At 40.4% G+C, this 16,931-nt stretch overlaps 1 protein-coding gene across 12 annotated transcripts in view; it reads right to left on the bottom strand.

Annotated features, from left to right (window-relative positions):
• UNC13B (unc-13 homolog B) overlaps positions 1-16,931 on the bottom strand; it is a 231,367-nt gene that overhangs the window by 42,246 nt on the left and 172,190 nt on the right. For 4 of the 12 annotated variants that reach the window (XM_077912424.1, XM_077912413.1, XM_077912414.1 and 1 more), the window contains exons 2-3: positions 8,942-9,062; positions 6,346-8,849 (exon numbers count right to left, since the gene is read on the bottom strand). The exons of the other annotated variants lie outside the window; for them this stretch is intronic. In XM_077912424.1, coding sequence (XP_077768550.1) covers positions 6,346-8,614 — 2,269 coding nt within the window. In that variant the 5' untranslated portion in view covers positions 8,615-8,849; positions 8,942-9,062. The remainder of the gene's footprint in view (positions 1-6,345; positions 8,850-8,941; positions 9,063-16,931) is intronic. 12 annotated transcript variants of the gene reach the window in all.

Raw genomic sequence — 16,931 nt, 5'->3', positions numbered from 1 at the left:
AAACCAACTGAAGCTTTTGAGCAGAGAAGTGATATGATCTGACTCATGTTTTGTAAGCATTACTCTGATTACTGTAGGGAAAACAGACTGAGGAGGAACAAGGATAGAAGCAGAGAGACCAGTAAGGCTACTGAAATCACTGGATAAACAAAATGGTGAGTTAGACAAGAATAATAGTAGTGGAGGTAGAGACACTGGTAAGGTTTAGGTTACTTTTTAAAAAAATTCTTTATTAAAATTCAATTTAGTTAACATATACTGTATTATTAGTTTCAGGGGTAGAATTTAGTGATTCATCAGTTGCATTTAACATCCAGTGCTCATTACATCAGGTGCCCTCCTTAATGCCCGTCACCCAATTATCCCATTCCTTCCCCCTCCTCCCCTCCAGCAATCCTCAGTTTGTTTCCTATAGTTAAGAGTCTCTTATGGTTTGCCTCCCTCTCTGTTTTCATCATACTTTATTTTTCCTTCCCTTCTCCTATGCTCATCTGTTTTGTTTCTTAAATCCCACATGAGTGAAATCATATGGTATTTGTCGTTCTCTGACTGACTTATTTTGCTTAGCATAATACCCTCTAGTTCCATCCACATCATTGCAAATGGCAAGATTTCATTATTTTTGATGGCTGAGTAATATTCAGTGTATTACTGTGTGTGTATGTATGTGTGTGTGTGTGTATATACATCTGCTTTATCCATTCATCTAGTGATGGACATCTGGTCTCTTTTCATACTTAGGCTATTGTGGACATTGCTGCCATAAATATTAGAGTTTAGGTTACATCCTAAGTTACAATAAGCAGATTGACTAACTGATTGGATGTGGGCTATGAGAGAAAAGGAAAAAACAAGAATGACTCTATGGCTTTGGGCCTGAGCATCTGCAAGAATGGAATTGTCATATACTGGTAAGGAAGATTATAGAAAAAGCAGGTTTGGCAAGGGCTTGGGGAAAAGGACCAGGAGTTTGGTTTCAGATATGTTAATGTAAGGTGCCTATTTACATCCAAATGAGAATGTTAAGATGTAGAGTTTGGCGTTCAAGGAAGAGGGCTGGGCCAGAGATATAAATCTGGGAATCCTTATGAAACTAATGATATTGAAATAGATTACTTAGCCCATGAGTATGAATAAAAAAGATGAAATCAGGATTGAATCCTGGGATTCTATAAGGTTGGGAAGATGAGGAAGAACCAGTAAAGATGGCTAAGAAGGAAAGGTCAGTAATACTGGCATAGAACCAATACAGAGAGGTCCCATGGAAACCAAATGAAGAAAGTGTTTCAAAAAGCAAGAACTGAGGCATAAGGACAGACTAAAAGATCAGTGGAATAGAACTGAAGGTTCGGAAATAAACTCTTAAATTTACTGTCAGTTGATTTTTGACAAGGGTGCTAAGACCATTCAATGGGGGAAAGAAATCTTTTTCAACAAATGGTGCTGGAACATCCTTATGCATATGAATGAAGTCAGATCCCTATCTCACACCATATACAAAAAATTAACTCAATATGGATCAGATAGATCTAATGAGCTAACACTAAAGAACATTTAGAAAAAAACAGGAGTAAATTTTTATGACCTTGGATTCGACAATGGTTTCTTAACTATGAAACCAAAACCATAATCTACAAAAGAAAAATAAATTGAATTTCATCAAAATCTAAAACTTTTGTACTCTTTTGCATACCCATTATAACTGTTATTACAAAAAAAGAGAGAGAATTAACAACTGTTGGCAAAGATGCAGGAAGATTAGAACTTTGTGCACTGTTGATAGGAATGTAAAATGGTGCAGCCACTGTAGAACACAATATGGCAATTCCAATTCTAGTTATATACCTAAAGGGAATGAAAGCAAGGACTCAAAACAGATGTTTATACACCCATGTTCATGCCAGCATTATTCATAATTGCCAAAAGGTAGAAGAAACCCAGATATCAACCTACAAGTGAATGGATAATCAAAATGTGGTATATATACGCACATCGGAATACCATTCAGCCTTAGAAAGGAAAGAAATCCTGACACATGCTACAACATGAGTGAACCTTAAGAACATTACACTAAGTAAAACAGGCCAGTCACAAAATGACAAATATTGTGTGGTTCCATTTATATGAGCTACCTAGAGCAATCAAATTGATAGAGACAGAAAGTTGAATGTGGTTGCCAGTGGCTGGGGGGGGGGGGGGGGGGGGGAGGGAGAATGGAGAATTAGTTTAATGGGTAGAGAGTTTCAACTGAGGAAGATGAGAAAGTTCTGGATATTGGATGATGGTGATGATTCCAACAATGTGAATGAACTTAAAAAGGTTAAAATGATAAATTTTATACGATGCAGATTTTACCACAATAATTTTTTTTATTTTTATTTTTTATTTATTTATTTTTTCAATAATTTTTTTTTAATGAAACATATATGCTTCAAAAAAACACCATCAAAAAAGTGAAATGACAACACAAAGATTGGAGGGAAATATTTACAAATGATATATGTGATAAGGGGCACATCTCCAGAATATATAAAGAACACTCACAACTCAAAAACAAAAAGACAACTCGATTTGAATAGACGATTCTCGAAAGAAAATATATAAATGGCCAATATGCACATGAAAAGATGCTTAACATCATTAGCCACTACGGAAATGAAAACCAAACCACAGTAAGATACCACTTACACTAGGATGGGTTGTAATAAAAAACACAGATATTAGTAACTGTTAGCAAGAATGTGGAACTGCCATGCCTTGCTGGTCAGAATGTAAAATGGTGCATCCACACTGGACATAGTCTGACAATTTCTCAAAAATGTTAAACTTAGAGTTACCATGTGACCCAGGAATTCCGCTTAATAAATACCCAAGAGAATTCTAAATATATGTCTGCACAAAAATTTGTACACAAATGTTCATAGTAACATTATTTGTAATAGCCAAAAAGTAGTAAAAAAGAACAAATTAAATACCATCAAATAATGAACAGATAAACAAAATATGGTGTATCCATATGATGGAATATTATTCCACCACAAAAAGAAATGAAGTATTGATACATATTACAACATGGTTGAATTTTAAAAACATGCTAAGAGGAAGAAGGCCACATATATATGGATCCATTTATATGCAACGTCCAGAATGGGCAAAAAACCATAGAAACAGAAAGTAGATTAGAGGTTGCTAGAGGCTGGAAGCAAAGGGATTGGAGAGTGACCACTAATAGGTAAGGCATTTCTTTTTGGGGTGTTAGAAATGTTTTGGAGTTGATGGCTGCATAATTCTATGAATCTACTAAAAAATAAATTATATACTTTTTAAGGGTGAACTTTATGGTATGTAAATTATAACTCAATAAAGCTGTAGTAATTATAGGAAGGACATAATTATGTCAGGTTGCTGATTGATTAAGAGGAGGACTAAAAAAGGATCAGGAGTTTGGCAATATGATGATCACCTGATGGCCTTGACAAAAGCTATTTTGGTAGACTGTAGAAATAAAATAACTGAGTTTTCATATAATGCATGTAACAGTACTTAAAACAGTACCCCCCAAAAGAGAAGGAAAAGGATGAAAAATAGGAACTCAAATTAACAGTAAGACTAGTTAGCTTAGGCCCTAAAACGTCCCAAGCAGAGCAGCAAAAAAAAAAAAAAAGCTGATTTCTCAAATATTTCATTGTAGTAGTAGCCACTAATACTGAATCAGCTTATTAGCTTAGGGTGACTGCTTTTGTGGGCTCTCCCAACAAGAGTGTGTTAGTGAAAGCCTGTCTGTCCCCTATGAGCTTACCTTGCTCTATTCTTCTTACCCTATGGAATGTTCTGGAGTCAGGCCTGGACCCAGCACCCCTCCACTAGTCCCTCTGCAGCCCACAGACCAGACTTGATCTTGGCTAGGACCCAGAACTTTGGCTTGCTTTCTTATTGGTGCTTCAGAAAACCTACTTTTGTCTCATTATCACTGCTGCTGCCACCACCTGCTTACCACAGGTACTACAAGCTCCTCATTGCCCACCAGGATATTAGCTCAGAAGGGGAATTCTGCAAGCTGAAGAGCCAGCCCAGTGTGCTGGGTGCTCATGCTAACATCAATTCCCACCAAGGTTTAAGGAGTCAGTAAGGAAGTACTGCTTTGATATTTGTTATTTCCATTGTAATGTAATAATCTCTAAGTGCCCAGGGAGAAGGAAAGAGGGCTGCAAAGTTAAGAGGAGAAAGAAATTCCTTAAAGTTGAAGAATTATAGAAAGTTTCCTAGAAGAGGTGATGCTTTGGCTGCATATTAAAGAACTGAATAAATTTTGCTAGGCTGATTTGATTAACACAGCACCTTAGGCTAAAAGAAAGCATGTATATGTGAATATGCAGAGAACAGACAGTACAAGGTGAATTTATGACAGTATAGTTTCCTTTTGGGTGGAGTACAGTGGGACAACCAAAGATAAGCCTGGAATTGTAAACTAGAGACCAACTGTAGCAGTCCTGAATGTCAAATGAAGGAATTTAGACTTTTCTGATAAACTATAAGGAATAGCTCTAGGGATATTTGAAAGGAACATGATGTGATTTTAATTTATTTTTTAAACTTAATTTTATGACTTGATATGACATTTATTACTCAAATTCTAAAAAATGTAAAAAAAGGTTTACATTAAAAATAAAGTCTACTTTTCATCTCCTTAGTTTTTCACCAAATACCCTTCCTCTGGGCAATCATGAAATCAATCTCTTGCATATCTTTGTTAGATATTCTATACACACAGACACTATGCATTTATGTATTCTCTCTCTTTTTTATACAAATGTAGGCATCTTATACATACTGTTCTGTACCTTGTTTTTTCATATGGCAATATATCTTAGATATCTCTCCATTTCATTAAAGAGCTATCTCATTCTTTTTATAGCTCTATGGTACTGTAGTCCACTGTTAGGATGTGCCAGTGAATTATTTAACCTGTTTTTCTTTCTTTCTTAATTTGAGAAAGAGAGTGAGAGAGAGAGAGGGGGCATGCATGCACACAATTTGGGGGATGGGCAGAGGGAGAGTCTTCAAGCAGACTTCCCATTGAGGGCAGAGTCCTACGCAGGGGGTCTATCCCATGACCCATGAGATCATGACCTGAGCAGAAACCAAGGGTGAAGCTCAACCGACTCTGCCACCCAGGTGCCCCTAATGAGTGTTTTTTTAACATTTAGGTTGTTTTCAATCTTTGCTACTAAAAACAATGCTTCAAAAATATAACATATGTCCTTTCCACATGTGAAAATAAACCTGTAAGATATATTCCTGGAAGTGATTTTGGGGCTCAAAGGGTATATAGAATTCTGATACATTTTGCGAATTGTCTTCCTTAGAGGTTATACCAATTTACACTCCCTTCCCATCAGCAATGCAGAAGTGCCTGTTCCCTCACACCTTTGTCAACACAATATGTTTCATAATTTTAATTCTCCCTTAGAAACATTAATCAGGTTATATGCATAGGAGGACAACCCCATTTACATTTAAAACTGGATGAATACAGCATATGCTCTTTGGATAAATTTAATTTTGATCGGGAGAAGTAATTTTAAAACTACATATCTCCATGCTGCCTAGAAAAAAAGTACTCTCGTTTCTTAAGTCAAAACCATTCCAAAAAAAAAAAAAAAAAAAAAAAAACCATTCCATACTCCAGTTTAGGTGAGGAGCCTTTAGCTGGAGATGGAAGAAAAGGAATATGTATGACCTATGAAATGCAGAGTCAGGTTCTTGGGTAGGGCAACCACTGGATAGCTTCAAGTTGAAAATAAGTTCTATGTTAAGTCCAGTACTGGGAAGAAGAAAGGTCAGGATAAGGGAAATTGCCACAATGGCCCATCAGGTCCTGGGGAAATGGCAATCTTATCTCAGCAAGAAATGCACAAAGAATAATTTTAAAATGCAGTGTAGGATTGCCATCAGCCCCTCTAGTGCCTGCAAGGAATATGGCCATTCCTGCCTCTGACATGACACCTACTTTACACCAGCATATCCTAAAGGTCCTGCAGCTATAAACTACTCCTGCCCACATGTTCTTCCCTTTTTTGAAAAGGTAGTTTCTTAACCTTGAACCCCCTCACAGATTGGAAGCTCCCTGGAGGCAGGAATTTCTTTCCTGTTGCTTTAGAACCCTCTTGCATTGTAATTCCCACAGGATTAGCTTAAAATCTGTATTCAAGTAATTTAGACTAATTTAAGCTGTGGACCTCCCACATCACCTTGTGAAACTCACCACCAACCTGTGTCTCATGCTAGCCTGATAGAGGCCATACCCAGCCAGCTATTACCCCATTAAACATAGATTTTGAATACCTGAGTGTATGTCTTCTACTGAGAGATGGTTTGCCTTCTGTACTAGCTCATGCAAAAGTTTTTTCTGCCTCAGTCTTTTCTCTCTCAGAACATTTTTAAAATTGTTGATGCACTTGTTGAGGTAGACAGTCTCTGCACACACTTGCTCTAGGCTTAGTCTGCCCTGCTTGGGAGATTCAGGCCTGGAACAAGTTTCACTTCCCAGACATGGAGCCAGAGAAAAACCTGGCAATGAATATGCGATAGGCAAGGAGGTAGAAGCCAGAGAGAAGTTGCTAGGATCCTGAAAGGTTTGGTCTCTCTGTGTAGAAATGCCCACTCCACCAGATACCATACTGAGCAAGCTCTCACTCTCCTGACTCCCAGGGCTCTCCACAGAGAAATCTTGCGCACCTTCTGAACTCATTGTACCAAGAAGTCTATCACTGTTCTCTGACTGAGAACCACTCTCATTGCTTTCCAGGTCCTCAGGACTGATGGACCCACTATTCTCCAGCTTCTGAAACACACCCTGTAGAGCTGAACGAAAATGGTTAATTGCTCGGCCCAGTTTGCTTTTGTAAAATTTAATTTCTACATCTTCATCCTCCTGCAAACCGACCAGCCCACAAGATGACTTTTCAAAGACATCTTTAAGGACCTGAGTAGCATGCTCCTCCTCTTCATTCAAGTCAATATGAACCATGTCACTGAAAGTCTCAGGCCCTATGATAATTTCCTCCATCATGCGGTCACGGCTCAGAGTTGCAAACCTTTTGGACTTATCTGTCAAAAGGTCCTCCAGTTGCTTTGAGCTCAGAATATCAAGCCCAGCTTCACAGGCCAGGAGCTTGTCCTCCGTCTTCAGCAATCCAGACAGTGACAGGCAGCTACCAGCCTCACTTTTATTGCTGCAGTTGTTTTCTCTTTTTGCTATACTACATGCTTCAAATCCTTGGCTGGACTGTTTCAAAACCTGGGGTTTCCCAGAACCCTCCTCTCCTGAGATTAATACTGGGGAAGGTTCCTCAAATTGATGGAAGGTGGACAGAGAAGCCTCTCTCCCTGTCATCTCACCCAAACTGCCACCAATAACTCGGAAGGCTCCTGATGTTCCTTCTACTTCTTCTCCTGGCTTAGATACACCACTTGGCTTTGTGAAATTATTCTTGGGTGGGAAGCAAAGGCCTTGCTGCTCAGTGGTTTGAGGTTCTCTGTGCTGATTTTGAGATGCTCCTGTTATGGGTCCTGTGTCCCCTGTTTCCATCTGAAGAAGTGGCTCATGGTGGTTTAAAGAATTTGCATTATCATCCTGAAGTTGTTGCAAAAATGACAGAGACTCCTTTTGGGGATTCTTATAGCACTGTGGCCAGCTCGGTTCTTCTTTCGTGGCAATCCGGACTCCTACACTCTGCAAAAGGATGGATTTCTGCAATATGAAGTCTCTATGCTCTAGATGGGCAAGTTTCACAACAGTAGGCCTGGGGGCTGGAGCTTTGCCTGCCCTGTAAGCCTCTTTGATGTACCTGTTGCATTGCATGCCATTAACACAGAGGTGCATGGCCAGGAACCTGTGTACCAGCTCCATGGTATTTTCCCCATCTTGCTCAGGAAGTCCATACAGATACAGAATGGCTTCTTCACTGGGTCTGTCCATATGGGGTTCCTGGGCCATTTCCCCCGCACACACCTTGGCCAGGGAGCTGCTGCCTACCTGCAAGCCTTCTATTTCACTCAGAACTGAGTCTACACAGCTAGACACTTCATCCACAGAACCCCGGACTTGGCTCAAGTGTTGCTGCAGTTCAGCAATTTCAGTTTGGAGACGGCTGATGCCTTGTAGCTCTCTGATTATATAGTCTACTACATCCCCCAAAGGCTCTTGCTGTTCACAGCTGCAGCCTTGGTGAGGGCCTCTGGACAAAAGGGACTTGGCTTGATTCCTTTCTGAGGGCTCTTGACAGCTTGTGGTAATGCTGACAGATGAGAGATCCTGAGAGCCAGATCCCGAAGCACAGGCTGTAGAGCCCAGAGGAAACTGGCTGCCGGCCTGCTGCTCAAAGTTGCAATGCTGGGCCAGGCCCCCATCTCTATCTCCACCAATGGCTGAGGCTGTTGACCCACAGTGAGGGAGCAGGGATCTATCTTCTGGTAAGGATTCAATGGGGCCTGAGTACTTGCTCTTGATGCCACACATAGTCTCTGACTTAGCTTTATCTGGGGAAAGCCTGGAGGGGGGTCCCAGGGTGACCATGATTTCTTCCTCTGACTCTTGCAACAATCGTTTCATTTTCTCCCTCAGGGTCTGAAGAATTCTCTGCTTCTTCCTCTAATTTCTGGTCAGGATGCTTAACAGAGATTGTCTTGGAAGACAATATACTGTCCTGCTCTTTTCAGTCTATTTCTAGCAATTTTGACTGGCTGATGCCTTGGGCTTAGCCCATAGAGATGTCTGGAATGATCCCATGTGTAGTCTCCAAACCTGGCACATGTCCCTGGATCCTAGCTCGACTGTTATCCTGCAGCTAGTGAAAAAGGAAAAGAGTGCACTCAAGTCAGAAAGCCATAGGATAATTTTAATCTGAATCAAGCTGTCAACCAGAAATAGGAACATTACCTTCTAAGATTGTAGAATTCAACCCTGACCTATCTCCCAATGCTGGCCTTCAAAGCTGTAGGCAGTCACTTCTCCTTCCTTGGCTTCTCATCAGAGCACTGATGTATCAATTCCTTGTGTTCTGGGCAAGTACCCAAAGACATCAAGATTAAAACAAACTCCTGGGAAGTAGGTGAATAAGGTCAATGAACCTTTACAAAATTCAACACTAGGGTCTGATTCAGGAATGAACAAATAGATGCTTAACTACCAAAGCTCAAATTACATACACAGTGAAAGACAAAGACAAAGACAAGACCTGGAATGTTTCTTTGTTTTCCCAGTTGGTTTTTCTGCTGAAAACTCAGCAACTCCAAAGTTGGTTCTTGCCTGTGCTTACTTATAGTGACAGTAACCCTTCACTTGGAGAAAAGACCATGGCAAGTATTTTAAACTTGGAGAGAGAAAAAAAATATTTCCTAAACCTAATTCTAGAATAAGGTGGCATGGCATAAGCAAAGTCATTGTCCAGACTCAGGTGCATTAAGCATGTTTGGATCTAGTAGGGCATGTGGCCAAAGACACACATAAGGTGGACTCACAGCTGGGGATGAAGGAAGCTCAGAAACAGCCTGGGTTCTGAACTCCATTTAATAGTCCCCAGGCCCCCAAGGGCTTGGTGCAGCCTCAATGAACACACAGGTTTGGCTTTCCTCCTCCATAAGACCTCTGGTCTAATGCCTCTGGAATACCAGTGTAAGTGATTTTTCAGCACTATCCCCTCCTGGTGTAACAGATGACTGCTCTAGCTCTCCAATGGCCTGGAGAGAACAATGCAAGGGACAGGTGGGGAGTTGGTTATATCACAGAAGACTTCAGGGTACTTTGCTGTTCTCCAAAAAGGTGAAGAGACTCTGCCACCAGTCTTGCCCCTATACTCTAAGCTGTCAGTTACTACTATAGGGGTAAAGATGACTATTCCCTTATATGGGGTGGGTATCCATTCCCTTTTTACTGGGAACATGCAGTGTAGGGAAGGAGGGAGAGTAGAAAGTACAAAGGGAAAAGCTAAGGGCCCAGGAATGCATGGAACTGCTGATACTCTCTGGGTTACCCTGGGAGGGGTAAAATTGGTTGGTGGGAGACATGCAATCCTTGTAGAGACATGTTCTCCAGAGATGATTTCCCCCTTTTCTAGATTTGATCTAAACTTCTAAATATTCTAAACTCCTACCTCCTTCTCTTTTCACAATACTCAAGTTAACCCTAAAAGGAGAAAACTGTCTGTGAAGAGCACAAGCTGACAGCTCCCCCAGCAATTCATTTTCAGGAAGGGCCACCATCTACAGTTTATGGGCTTAAAAGTTAAAAGCTTTCCCAGACTAGGAAGAATCAGAAGCATGAGTCACAAGTCTTAGGATAAAGATTAAGCTGACTCCTTTTTACTGGAAACAACCAGGCCAAGAACCAACAGACAGAAACTAAATTAATTCCCATTTCATGTCTTCCTTTTCTCTTTGCAGTTCATCTAAAAACTACTTCATCTAGGAATTCCACACCTAAGAATGCTACCTATTGGGCACTGCCGAGGCCCAATTATTGCTTAAGCACTGTTGCTTTACTCCTATATCTCAAGGGGGCAGGATCAGCCATACCCCTAAATCCAGCCAACTCAGTATAATTGGAGAGAGAAAGAAGATGCTGTGTCCACAATCAGAACTGCTGGTCTTGGGCTTAGCACCTAGCTGCCTAGAGAGCAAAACCCCCAATTCTAGGACTGACTCCTCCAATTATTTCTTCTCTTCTTCCACAAGTGCACACTTGCATTTCCAAAGCTACCTCTCTCTTCCCAGCTCCCTCAACTGTGCAAAGTCTAGGTTCCCCTGATTTGGCCTTGACACCTGGTATTAGCTTTGAACAAGGTCCCTGGCCTGATAAGGGCTGGAACTGGTAATTGGCCTTTCAAGTTTGTCTCCAAGGAAAAGACTGCTTACTAAACCAAGATGGAAGGTCTGTGTATGACCACATGAAGCCATGAGCAAGTGCTACTAGACTGGTCATCAAAACACTTAAGTTTGGGTCTTGCTTCACCAGTGACCTTGGATTAAACACTTGACTTCTCTGTTCCCTTGTTTCCTCATCTATAGGGTGGGGAAGATAGTCACAGGAATGTTGCCAAGCCTCCAACCACCTATGAAAAGAGTATGATTTGAGTAAACCACGACTTTAGCCCAAAACCCATCTTTCCCAGTCTCTTTAAATGGTCTGTAACATTGCCTGGAACCATAAAACTGAAGTGTGTCATTCTTTGTTAATCTTGTTTTCTTCTAGAAGTTTTTTCTTCAGATTAAAAAAAGAGAGTAGCAAACATTCAGTTCCCAACATTTCATTCAGGTGACAAGAGGCTTACCATGCTCCCTCAGGCAGTCTGAAAGCACAAGGAAGGAGCAAATAGCTATTTAGGAGGCAACCTTTCCTTTCCAATGCTGGTGAGGCCCAGAACTCATTGCCAGGTCCTCCAAGACCAGCTCCATTTTGGTCCAGAAAAGGCACTTTTTAGGAGCAAAAATGAAGCTGATTCTCCTGCTGTTGCTTTAGTGCAGGCCAGGTTAACTTCAGGCCTATCTCTGCTTTTCAGACCAATATTCCAGATAGGCTTGGCTTAATTTCCTAGATAGTCCTGTCAAGTATCCCCCTCTGAGTGCAGTGCCTTCAACATTGGCTGGCCAGGCATACAGAGGGCAAATGGCACAGTCACTGTGTTTAGAGCCCTTTCCTACAATCTCCTGAAGGACTGAAGGCAAAGCTGCCTGGTTTTCTATGTTACTAACAAATAAAAAATTTTCAGCTAGAGCTGCCATAGCAACTTCTCCCAGCCCCAAAGAAAGATGCTTGCTTCCATATTAAACAAACAAACAAACAAACTCCCCCCAAACCTTCTTATGAATTGCTAACCACTGCCTGTAGGTGAACTTAAGAATCAAATCCTGGGGATATGGGTTCCCTAAGTGCACCAAACCTATTCAGTCATCTAGATATTTAGGTTTTGAAGCAGGGGATAGAGTTTAATGTATGATCAGAAATTCAACCAGTCAGGCCATCAGGGAAATACAAATCAAAACTACAATGAGATACCACCTCACACCAGTGAGAATGGGGAAAATTAACAAGGCGGGAAACCACAAATGTTAGAGACGATGTGGAGAAAGGGGAACCCTCTTGCACTGTTGGTGGGAATATGAACTGGTGCAGCCACTCTGGAAAACTGTGTGGAGGTTCCTCAAAGAGTTAAAAATACATCTGCCCTACGACCCAGCAATCGCACTGCTGGGGATTTACCCCAAAGATACAGATGCAGGAAATGCCGGGACACCTGCACCCCGATGTTTCTAGCAGCAATGTCCACAATAGCCAAACTGTGGAAGGAGCCTCGGTGTCCATTGAAAGATGAATGGATAAAGAAGATGTGGTTTATGTATACAATGGAATATTACTCAGCCATTAGAAACGACAAATACCCACCATTTGCTTCGACATGGATGGAACTGGAGGGTATTATGCTGAGTGAAATAAGTCAACTGGAGAAGGACAAACATTACATGGTCTCATTCATTTGGGGAATATAAAAAATAGTGAAAGGGAATAAAGGGGAAAGGAGAAAAAATGAGTGGGAAATATCAGAAAGGGAGACAGAACATGAAAGACTCCTAACTCTGGGAAATTAACTAGGGGTAGTGGAAAGGGAGGTGGGCGGGGGTGGGGGTGACTGGGTGACAGGCACTGAGGGGGGCACTTGATGGGATGAGCACTGGGTCTTATTCAATATATTGGCAAATTGAACACCAATAAAAAATACATTTATATAAAAAAAAAAAAGAAAAAGAAAAATTCAACCAGTCAATTGGCTCAGAACTCTAAAGGATACCAGAAGCCAGAATAGGCTGAAAGGACAAGCTTCAAGGCCAGGACGTCTAAGTCAAGTCCATCTCTTTTCCCAACTGCTCTTTGCTACTACTGTCTACAAAAAATGAAATTAACAAGGGCTAAAGAGTGAGGACAATTTGATCTCTAAATCAGTTCAAGGCACTATCAGGCACTAAGCTATGTGCCAGGTGTATAAGACACTGTCCTTGCTTTCTTATTTAGGAGGTCTGGAAAGGGGAAATGGCATATAGACAATCACAAAATTAAGTGAAACATGTTATTAAAAAATTTGTAACAAATCATAAATAATAAGCATTTAATTTCAGTAACAGATTGGAATGAGAAGACTGTGAGAGGCCCAGCAGAAAACCAGGACAGGGAAAGCCATAAAGAAGAAGTAATATTTGAGCTGGAATGGGATAGTGAGGCACTGGGGTCCACCCAGCTCAAAGCTGACACTCTGGATTCCTTCAAGGGGTCCAGTGCTCTCATTCTGCCCTGTTCTAATAGCCTATCTACTCTAGCCAACTCATCAAATCTCATACATACACCCTCAAAAAAAGACCACACCTTTCTGGTATCTTTTCCTAAGGAGTGCCTAACGCTGGGAAAAATAAGGCATCCTATTCAAGGAATATCTATGTTTGAAAAGAGAGCACATCAAAACAAAATTTATCAATCTAAAGGAGTAAGTTTCAAGGACAGAAAGCTGAGAACTATGGCAAGGAGTAAACCCTTAAATCACATCAGCATCAGACTACCAAAAAAAAGTCAAGAGGAAAAAAATCCTTCTGCTTTCTGAAATGGCTGATTCCTTTGTTTCTTTCTCTGACTTATCAAATAAATGTGATTAGGAATATAAGTATTCCTTGTAAAATTGCTTCCGGCCCAAATCTTGGCCAGGAGGAAACAACTGAGGACCTCTGGGAATAGGCCAGGACTCTCTGCACATATATCAAGTGGCCTATCATTTTGTGTGAAACAAACCCAGAAGGTAGAAAGCCAAAAACTCTGAGTACACCCCTTCTACAAAGGTCAGAACATTCCTGGGCCATTTACCAATTATGCTGTATAGCCAATATGGTGAGAGGAATGGATTTCTAGGACTACAACAGGTAAGGGTACTTTTAGGATGTTAATCTTTGGGAAAGAATCAATGCTTACAAAGATTCTTGTCAGAGAAAGTGATCAGAGTCACATGGTATGAAAAGTGAGATTAAGATTAGCCAAAGGGAATAAGGAATGCCCTAGATCAAATGCATAGCAAGGCCCTAGTACTTACAGTTCCTAGGACTTGCCATCCCTCCTCATCAGCATTAGAAGGAACCCCATTTATAGGCCAGAAGCTGGGATGGTAAAGGGGAAGAAAACCTCAAGCATTATATTCAAGAGGGGAGACAGAACCTCTGGTAACATACACTACCATGTGGGAGGATGCAGCTTTCAGAGGGTTAAGACCTCAAAATGAAGAATGAGAGCTGGGTATTCTTGCCCTGTCCAGGGCTGCCTTTCAGCAGTACCAAGGTTTACTATACCAAGAAATATAACCAACCATAAAACAAAAACATATGTACCCAGAATCAGATATTCATGACAAAGAATCTCTCCTCTGACCAAACCTGAGTCTGGTTGCACTAAGTTCTCTTTCTAACTAGGCCCTGACCTTGAGCTCTGTTTAGTCCACTTTTACCAATAATCCTGCCAGGTCAGTTTAATGAAAATTCTTCACCTCTGACATCTGACCAAATTCCTTACCTACCACCTTGGCCTGCCTCCAGCAAAACTCATGTCCAGTTAGTCCAAACTTTGCCTTACCCGTGATGTTTCCTCTTAGTAATTTTCCATCTACTACCTTCAACCTGCTCCTTGGCTATAAATTCTCACTTTTCCTTATATTCAGAGTTGGGCTCAATCTGTCTCCCCATTACAATACCCCAATGTAATAATCACTTTGAATAAAGTCTGCCTTACCATCTTTAACAAACATCACAATATTTTTTTCTTAAGCATTCATCATACTCTTTTTTTCCTTACTACTTCATGGTTCTTGTGAGTAGACTAGCATGTGACTAGGAATCTAGCTAGCCTTTGAATACTAGCTCCCACACACATACAAAAAACCCCACATTCTCTACCTCCTTACTCTGCTATATTTTCTTCAGAAAACTTATACCACCTATCTGATAGATAATAAACAAGCAAACAAATATATGCCCTATCTCTCTAACCACCTCTCTATTCTGGAATGTAAGCAAAGACTCTGTTTTGTTCATTACTCTATCCCCCACACCTAGAACAGTACCTGGAATATATGGTACTTAAACAAACAAATAAAATCTTGCCATTGAATAAAAAGAATCAGAAAAGTTCAGAGTTGAAAGGGTCTTTTATAGACTATAGACCTCAAATCTCATACTACATTGTGATCCAGAAGTGATTAGAAAGTAGTTTTGTTTACATATCACAGTGTTTTTCTAAATTTTAAATGTGTAAGAATTATATGCAGGACAGCTATTCTAGGTTCTCAGAAGCCCTATTACCCAAGGTTAAGCCCTAGACCTAAAATAGCCTTGTTGTTGCTAATCTGTTTTACTTTGGCAGACCCCTAAGTGGGAAGTTCTTCCTTGAGGACCCACAGTGGATATGAATTCCATTACACTGGGATCTGTGCTTTGTTTTTGAATTCCCAAGGCCTAGTACAGGGCACTACTATGCTAAGAATATGACCTGGCACACAGTGAGAACTCAGCACCATGGGAATAATAAATGAGTGATGGCAGGTCTGCATTAGAATCCAAGTCTCCTAATTTCTAGTCCATTTTTACTCCCATAACAATATGCTGCCTTCAAGTTCCAGGTTTATTTCTAGATTAATGGCATACAAACCCTTTTTATTATAAAAACTAAGTTGGAAACTTCTCCCCCAAACATACTTAAATTTTCCTGACGACTCACTCAGGACAAATAAAGAAGGTAGTAACAGTGTCTGTGCCATGGTTCCTGTCATTCCCAGAGTTGCTATCATGGGGCTTCCGTGTGCCCTTCTAGCTGGAAGAGCTACCCAATCCTTGTGCTGATGATGGGTCTAGAGTAGCACAGTCTATTAGAAACATAATATGGTCACATGTGTAATTTAAATATTTCCAGTAGCCACATAAAAAGTTTTTTAAAAAGTAAAATTTTAGTATGTTATGTAATTCATTATCCAAAATATTATCATTTCAACATGCAATTAATATAAAAATTTTTTCATCATATATTTGCATCCTTTTTTCATACTGAGTCTTTGAATTCTAATATATATCTTACATTTACAGCACATCTCAATTGAAATCAGCCTGCCTGCCAAATACTCAACTACCACACGCGGCCGGTGGCTACCATATTGGACACACAGGTCTGGAAGGCGAAGATATGGGATATTCTAGAAAGCCTTCAAAACCTGGCAGCAGATGCTCACTGTAGGTTGCCATCTCAGGGGCAGCAGAATTCTCTGTTCTTATACTCATCTTTTCACCTGCTCACTTTGATCTTAGCTGGAGGTAGCATATTTCCATTTTGTGACAGGTCAATCAATCCTCAGGACTACAAAGAACAAAATATTAAGGCCCCAAACTGCAGAAGATGAGACCTCTTCTCTCTGAATCTTAAGCCTTTCTAGATACTCTGTAGCAATAGGTAGCTTCTTTCCAATACTCTGGACAAATCTATAGGTTAAACATAATTACTTCAATAGAAGCTACCCCTTTGCAGGGAAGACTTAGAGACCTCTCACAGACAAGAGCATAATCTCAATGCAGCCGAGTCAAAAACTATCCTACACAACTCTCACTAGAGGGACATGTAGCAATAGTAAAATTATATTTGTTCAAGATTTTACAATTTACATGATTCCTAACTTTATCATGATATATTTTATCATCATAACCCTATGAGGCAGGAAGAAAGATTATTCTTATTTCACAAATGAGAAAAATGAAGCTCAGAGAGGTTAAATGACTTGACCAAGGTCACTGAGTAAAGCTAGGATTTAAAAGGGGGGCTTCAATCTATAGTTAATGCTATTTTTTTTTATCATACATGCATT

This window comes from Canis aureus, chromosome 10 (genome assembly GCF_053574225.1).
Source record: "Canis aureus isolate CA01 chromosome 10, VMU_Caureus_v.1.0, whole genome shotgun sequence".
NCBI classification, from domain to species: domain Eukaryota; kingdom Metazoa; phylum Chordata; class Mammalia; order Carnivora; family Canidae; genus Canis; species Canis aureus.
Note: the sequence above shows the minus strand (reverse complement) of the source record. Positions and strands in the feature narration are given on the sequence as shown.